Source organism: Bufo bufo, chromosome 10 (genome assembly GCF_905171765.1).
Source record: "Bufo bufo chromosome 10, aBufBuf1.1, whole genome shotgun sequence".
Classification (NCBI taxonomy): domain Eukaryota; kingdom Metazoa; phylum Chordata; class Amphibia; order Anura; family Bufonidae; genus Bufo; species Bufo bufo.
Genome location: NC_053398.1, coordinates 116,793,096 through 116,800,834, shown reverse-complemented (window position 1 = coordinate 116,800,834; position 7,739 = coordinate 116,793,096). Strand labels below are relative to the sequence as shown.

General features: G+C 57.4%; 1 protein-coding gene across 1 annotated transcript; it reads left to right on the top strand.

The window, feature by feature from the left end:
• Window positions 1-5,882: 5,882 nt before the first annotated feature.
• LOC120980822 (protein phosphatase 1 regulatory subunit 3E-like) lies at window positions 5,883-7,178 on the top strand. Its single transcript, XM_040410130.1, has one exon. It carries the CDS (start codon window positions 5,977-5,979, stop codon window positions 6,997-6,999), a length of 1,023 nt encoding a protein of 340 aa, XP_040266064.1. The 5' UTR covers window positions 5,883-5,976; the 3' UTR covers window positions 7,000-7,178.
• The last annotated feature ends 561 nt before the right edge of the window (window positions 7,179-7,739 follow it).

Below are 7,739 nucleotides of genomic sequence, written 5' to 3'. Positions count from 1 at the left end.
GTACATAAACCCACAGGCGGCTACAGCAATAGTAAGGCTTGCACTGCACAGTTTTACCCAGCTAGACATGGGCATGCCGCAATGGTCATGATGACTCAGTCCACGTTGTGCAGCAAATGGCACAATGTTATTGTACCCACAGCAGGGTAGCGTAGGGGTGCTCAGAGGGGGTAGCAGTAGGGCAGGTGGGGTGCTCAGAGGGGGTAGCAGTAGGAAAGGTGGGGTGCTCAGAGGTGGTAGCAATAGGACAGGTGGGGTGCTCAGAGGGGGTAGCAGTAGGAAAGGTGGGGTGCTCAGAGGGGGTAGCAGTAGGACAGGTGGGGTGCTCAGAGGGTGTAGCAATAGGACAGGTGGGGTGCTCAGAGGGGGTAGCAGTAAGGCAGGTGGGGTGCTCAGAGGGGGTAGCAGTAGGACAGGTGGGGTGCTCAGAGGGTGTAGCAATAGGACAGGTGGGGTGCTCAGAGGGGGTAGTAATAGGACAGGTGGGGTGCTCAGAGGGGGTAGCAATAGGAAAGATGGGGTGCTCAGAGGGGGTAGCAGTAGGATAGGTGGGTGCTCAAAGGGGGTAGCAGTAGGATAGGTGGGGTGCTCAGAGGGTGTAGCAGTAGGACAGGTGGGGTGCTCAGAGGGGGTAGCAGTAGGAAAGGTGGGGTGCTCAGAGGGTGTAGCAATAGGACAGGTGGGGTGCTCAGAGGGTGTAGCAGTAGGATAGGTGGGGTGCTCAAAGGGGGTAGCAGTAGGATAGATGGGGTGCTCAGAGGGGGTAGGGTAGCAGTAGGACAGGTGGGGTGCTCAGAGGGGGTAGCAGTAGGAGAGGTGGGGTGCTCAGAGGGGGTAGCAGTAGGACAGGTGGGGTGCTCAGAGGGGGTAGCAGTAGGACAGGTGGGGTGCTCAGAGGGGGTAGCAGTAGGATAGGTGGGGTGCTCAGAGGGTGTAGTAATAGGACAGGTGGGGTGCTCAGAGGGGGTAGCAGTAGGAAAAAGGTGGGGTGCTCAGAGGGGGTAGCAGTAGGATAGGTGGGGTCCTCAGAGGGTGTAGTAATAGGACAGGTGGGGTTCTCAGAGGGGGTAGCAGTAGGAAAAAGGTGGGGTGCTCAGAGGGTGTAGCAATAGGACAGGTGGGGTGCTCAGAGGGTGTAGCAATAGGACAGGTGGGGTGCTCAGAGGGGGTAGCAATAGGACAGGTGGGGTGCTCAGAGGGGGTAGCAGTAGGAAAGGTGGGGTGCTCAGAGGGGGTAGCAGTAGGAAAGGTGGGGTGCTGAGAGGGTGTAGCAATAGGACAGGTGGGGTGCTCAGAGGGGGTAGCAGTAGGAAAGGTGGGGTGCTCAGAGAGGGTAGCAGTAGGAAAGGTGGGGTGCTCAGAGGGGGTAGCAGTAGGAAAGGTGGGGTGCTCAGAGAGGGTAGCAATAGGACAGGTGGGGTGCTCAGAGGGGGTAGCAGTAGGAAAGGTGGGGTGCTCAGAGGGGGTAGCAATAGGACAGGTGGGGTGCTCAGAGGGTGTAGCAATAGGACAGGTGGGGTGCTCAGAGGGGGTAGGGTAGCAGTAGGACAGGTGGGGTGCTCAGAGGGGGTAGGGTAGCAGTAGGACAGGTGGGGTGCTCAGAGGGGGTAGCAGTAGGAGAGGTGGGGTGCTCAGAGGGGGTAGCAGTAGGACAGGTGGGGTGCTCAGAGGGGGTAGCAGTAGGACAGGTGGGGTGCTCAGAGGGGGTAGCAGTAGGATAGGTGGGGTGCTCAGAGGGTGTAGTAATAGGACAGGTGGGGTGCTCAGAGGGGGTAGCAGTAGGAAAAAGGTGGGGTGCTCAGAGGGGGTAGCAGTAGGATAGGTGGGGTGCTCAGAGGGTGTAGTAATAGGACAGGTGGGGTGCTCAGAGGGGGTAGCAGTAGGAAAAAGGTGGGGTGCTCAGAGGGTGTAGCAATAGGACAGGTGGGGTGCTCAGAGGGTGTAGCAATAGGACAGGTGGGGTGCTCAGAGGGGGTAGCAATAGGACAGGTGGGGTGCTCAGAGGGGGTAGCAGTAGGAAAGGTGGGGTGCTCAGAGGGGGTAGCAGTAGGAAAGGTGGGGTGCTGAGAGGGTGTAGCAATAGGACAGGTGGGGTGCTCAGAGGGGGTAGCAGTAGGAAAGGTGGGGTGCTCAGAGAGGGTAGCAGTAGGAAAGGTGGGGTGCTCAGAGGGGGTAGCAGTAGGAAAGGTGGGGTGCTCAGAGAGGGTAGCAATAGGACAGGTGGGGTGCTCAGAGGGGGTAGCAGTAGGAAAGGTGGGGTGCTCAGAGGGGGTAGCAATAGGACAGGTGGGGTGCTCAGAGGGTGTAGCAATAGGACAGGTGGGGTGCTCAGAGGGTGTAGTAATAGGACAGGTGGGGTGCTCAGAGGGGGTAGCAGTAGGATAGGTGGGGTGCTCAAAGGGGGTAGCAGTAGGATAGGTGGGGTGCTCAGAGGGGGTAGCAGTAGGACAGGTGGGGTGCTCAGAGGGGGTAGCAGTAGGAGAGGTGGGGTGCTCAGAGGGGGTAGCAGTAGGACAGGTGGGGTGCTCAGAGGGGGTAGCAGTAGGAAAGGTGGGGTGCTCAGAGGGGGTAGCAGTAGGACAGGTGGGGTGCTCAGAGGGGGTAGCAGTAGGACAGGTGGGGTGCTCAGAGGGTGTAGTAATAGGACAGGTGGGGTGCTCAGAGGGGGTAGCAGTAGGACAGGTGGGGCGCTCAGAGGGTGTAGTAATAGGACAGGTGGGGTGCTCAGAGGGGGTAGCAGTAGAATAGGTGGGGTGCTCAGAGGGTGTAGTAATAGGACAGGTGGGGTGCTCAGAGGGGGTAGCAGTAGGAAAAAGGTGGGGTGCTCAGAGGGTGTAGCAGTAGGACAGGTTGGGTGCTCAGAGGGTGCAGCAGTAGGACAGGTGGGGTGCTCAGAGGGTGCAGCAGTAGGACAGGTGGGGTGCTCAGAGGGGGTAGCAGTAGGACAGGTGGGGTGCTCAGAGGGGGTAGCAGTAGGAAAGGTGGGGTGCTCAGAGGGGGTAGCAGTAGGACAGGTGGGGTGCTCAGAGGGTGTAGCAATAGGACAGGTGGGGTGCTCAGAGGGGGTAGCAGTAGGACAGGTGGGGTGCTCAGAGGGGGTAGCAGTAGGACAGGTGGGGTGCTCAGAGGGGGTAGCAATAGGAAAGGTGGGGTGCTCAGAGGGGGTAGCAGTAGGATAGGTGGGGTGCTCAGAGGGGGTAGCAATAGGACAGGTGGGGTGCTCAGAGGGGGTAGCAGTAGGAAAGATGGGGTGCTCAGAGAGGGTAGCAGTAGGAAAGGTGGGGTGCTCAGAGGGGGTAGCAGTAGGAAAGGTGGGGTGCTCAGAGGGTGTAGCAATAGGACAGGTGGGGTGCTCAGAGGGGGTAGCAGTAGGAAAGGTGGGGTGCTCAGAGGGGGTAGCAGTAGGAAAGGTGGGGTGCTCAGAGGGTGTAGCAATAGGACAGGTGGGGTGCTCAGAGGGTGTAGTAATAGGACAGGTGGGGTGCTCAGAGGGTGTAGCAATAGGACAGGTGGGGTGCTCAGAGGGGGTAGCAATAGGAAAGATGGGGTGCTCAGAGGGGGTAGCAGTAGGATAGGTGGGGTGCTCAAAGGGGGTAGCAGTAGGATAGGTGGGGTGCTCAGAGGGGGTAGCAGTAGGACAGGTGGGGTGCTCAGAGGGGGTAGCAGTAGGAGAGGTGGGGTGCTCAGAGGGGGTAGCAGTAGGACAGGTGGGGTGCTCAGAGGGGGTAGCAGTAGGACAGGTGGGGTGCTCAGAGGGTGTAGTAATAGGACAGGTGGGGTGCTCAGAGGGTGTAGCAATAGGAAAGGTGGGGTGCTCAGAGGGTGTGGTAATAGGACAGGTGGGGTGCTCAGAGGGGGTAGCAGTAGGACAGGTGGGGTGCTCAGAGGGTGTAGCAATAGGACAGGTGGGGTGCTCAGAGGGGGTAGCAATAGGACAGGTGGGGTGCTCAGAGGGGGTAGCAATAGGAAAGGTGGGGTGCTCAGAGGGGGTAGCAGTAGGATAGGTGGGGTGCTCAGAGGGGGTAGCAATAGGACAGGTGGGGTGCTCAGAGGGGGTAGCAGTAGGAAAGATGGGGTGCTCAGAGGGTGTAGCAATAGGACAGGTGGGGTGCTCAGAGAGGGTAGCAGTAGGAAAGGTGGGGTGCTCAGAGGGTGTAGCAATAGGACAGGTGGGGTGCTCAGAGGGTGTAGCAGTAGGAAAGGTGGGGTGCTCAGAGGGGGTAGCAGTAGGAAAGGTGGGGTGCTCAGAGGGTGTAGCAATAGGACAGGTGGGGTGCTCAGAGGGTGTAGCAATAGGATAGGTGGGGTGCTCAGAGGGGGTAGCAGTAGGAGAGGTGGGGTGCTCAGAGGGGGTAGCAGTAGGACAGGTGGGGTGCTCAGAGGGGGTAGCAGTAGGAAAGGTGGGGTGCTCAGAGGGGGTAGCAGTAGGAAAGGTGGGGTGCTCAGAGGGTGTAGTAATAGGACAGGTGGGGTGCTCAGAGGGTGTAGCAATAGGACAGGTGGGGTGCTCAGAGGGGGTAGCAATAGGAAAGATGGGGTGCTCAGAGGGGGTAGCAGTAGGATAGGTGGGGTGCTCAAAGGGGGTAGCAGTAGGATAGGTGGGGTGCTCAGAGGGGGTAGCAGTAGGAAAGGTGGGGTGCTCAGAGGGGGTAGCAGTAGGACAGGTGGGGTGCTCAGAGGGGGTAGCAGTAGGACAGGTGGGGTGCTCAGAGGGTGTAGTAATAGGACAGGTGGGGTGCTCAGAGGGGGTAGCAGTAGGACAGGTGGGGCGCTCAGAGGGTGTAGTAATAGGACAGGTGGGGTGCTCAGAGGGGGTAGCAGTAGGATAGGTGGGGTGCTCAGAGAGGGTAGCAATAGGGAAGGTGGGGTGCTCAGAGGGGGTAGCAGTAGGAGAGGTGGGGTGCTCAGAGGGGGTAGCAGTAGGACAGGTGGGGTGCTCAGAGGGGGTAGCAGTAGGAAAGGTGGGGTGCTCAGAGGGGGTAGCAGTAGGACAGGTGGGGTGCTCAGAGGGGGTAGCAGTAGGACAGGTGGGGTGCTCAGAGGGTGTAGTAATAGGACAGGTGGGGTGCTCAGAGGGGGTAGCAGTAGGACAGGTGGGGCGCTCAGAGGGTGTAGTAATAGGACAGGTGGGGTGCTCAGAGGGTGTAGCAGTAGGAAAGGTGGGGTGCTCAGAGGGGGTAGCAGTAGGACAGGTGGGGCGCTCAGAGGGTGTAGTAATAGGACAGGTGGGGTGCTCAGAGGGGGTAGCAGTAGGACAGGTGGGGCGCTCAGAGGGTGTAGTAATAGGACAGGTGGGGTGCTCAGAGAGGGTAGCAATAGGGAAGGTGGGGTGCTCAGAGGGGGTAGCAGTAGGAGAGGTGGGGTGCTCAGAGGGTGTAGTAATAGGACAGGTGGGGTGCTCAGAGGGGGTAGCAGTAGGAAAAGTGGGGTGCTCAGAGGGCGTAGCAATAGGACAGGTGGGGTGCTCAGAGGGTGTAGTAATAGGACAGGTGGGGTGCTCAGAGGGTGTAGCAGTAGGAAGGTTGCTCAGATTCAGGGGGTGCAACCACAGGCATGCTCTGTATAATGGTGCCCACAGATCTAGGCTGGCATTGCATAACTGTAATTCCAGACCCAGGTGGTTATGTATCTGCACCCAGGTCTATCACCCGGACCTAGAGAGCAGCAGGCATGGTTATCATGAGCAGAAACCCCAGATCCAATGGAGACATGAGGTGCAGCCTGGCATTGGTGGAAGCCTCACACCCACCACGGATGCGCACAGGCTCCTGCCAGCAGTGGCAGCGTTAAAGATCTGCCCGGTGGGGAGAGGAGTGACGAGGGAGGTGACACCAGTGCCTTGGATGAATGAGGAATGCACCAGAGATGGCTCAGCCCTTGCACCGAGAGGACAGTCTGCAGGACCCATTCATGGACCAGCAGCAGGATTAACCCTCTCCAGGGCAGGGGCCTCTGCCAAGGGCTCCCATCTGCACGATGCTGAGCGCCTCCTCCAGCGGATCCTGCAGGGATGCGATGTGCGTCACCACACGTCAGCCTTCCGTGGTGCACACACTGCCCCTCTCATGTAGTGGGGAGACGGAGGAGGAGAGTGCACGGAGCAGCTGCCTGCTGGGGTGTATGGACACCATGCCCACCCACCGCCACCTCCTGCCCCGCAACTTCAGCTGCACAGCGGTGCTCTACGGGGAAAGCCCCGAGTCCCCAGAGGACGAGGACCTCGATGACCATGAAGAAGACACTGCGGAGAAGACCAAGGAACCCAGCAAACCGGTCACCCGAGGAAGAGAGATCAGCTTGGTGCCACAGAGCCCAACTGCCCGAAGAAGAGCTAAGTCGTTACCCACACCTGCTGAGAGGAGGCACCTTGAGGTGGTGGCTCCAAGAAAGAAGGAGGTACGTTTTGCTGACTCTCTGGGGCTGGAGTTAACCTCAGTCCGTCACTTTAACCACGCAGACTTGCCTAGAGTTCCCTACCACGTTCTCGCTGGGCTGCGGTGTAGGGAATCTTGTCCCGCGGGGGCGGAGCTCACCACGCTGTTGCTCCACCCCTCTCCTAATACCCCGCAACTGTATCCTCAATTCACCAACCCAGGCTCTAAGCCGGACTTCCTAGAATTGGTGAGACAACGCAGGGTGTGCCTGGAGACCATCCACACAGATCCATTCAGTGTTAGCGGAGATCTCAGAGTCCTCAACCTGTCCTATGAGAAGGAGGTGATGGTCAGATACACGGTGGATTCTTGGAGCACGTCGACTGAAGTGATGGCCTCCTACCAGCGAGGATACAGCGACAGGTATTCGGACCGCTTTTCGTTCAAGCTGCTTTGCCCCTCCTTGTTGAACAAGGAAGGAACATTGGAGTTTGCCATTCGGTTCAAGGTTTGCGGGACGGAGTATTGGGATAATAACGAGGGGCAAAACTACAAGGTCAAGAGTCATAAAGCCACTATGTCTCCACCAAAGGAGTACGAAAATGCGTGGATTCACTTCATCTAGGGCCGTGGAGGGTTGGGGAAGCCAGGCCTTTAGGTCACTACACTATGTTAGAAGAGCCAAGATGAGGCCCCCATCCAAGGTCACAGAGGCATGGAGCCTGGGAGGCTTCAAAGGAAGATTGAGATAAGCCACGTCTTGGGTCATTATTAGTCTATCATCGTTTTGTTTGATATAAGGTCTACGTTCCTGAGCCACCATTGGAACATAGGCTATTGTGAACAACAGCAATCATTCAGTTCCAAGTTTGATACAAGTTAAAAAATGCAATAAGATTGGGTAAGCTGCGTTTCCAGGAACATAACTGTGAAACGTCACATTGCCCTTCATGTGGAGAAGCTCGGGATAGGCTTATGTTATGAAGAAGAAGACCACCGGCAACTCCAATAACCATCATGGTCACTAATCACAAGGAGATGACGTGTGAAGGACAATGACCCATACTTCCATCTTCAAGACTGTTTTGAAGAGCCGGTTTCCATAGTCACCCTGATTGTTTCCTTCCCATTTTATTCAGATCCTCAGTGTTGTTTCCTCATTTTGGATGACTCCTTCACCTGATGTGTACCATAAGAACCCTCATACAGTGGAGGCAAACATCTGGTAATGACTCAGTGTCATCACATTTTCCAATCCAAGTACATGCCTACTGTTCGGTGCGCCAAATGGTTGCCCCCACTGTATATTGGTTCCTATAGTTATCCTGTAGCAACATGGTGCAAGTTTACCACTCTGGTAGTATG

Excerpts from the sequence above, each read along its gene's own strand:
- LOC120980822 (XM_040410130.1), top strand. The coding sequence starts at position 5,977 with ATGCTGAGCGCCTCCTCCAGCGGATCCTGCAGGGATGCGATGTGCGTC.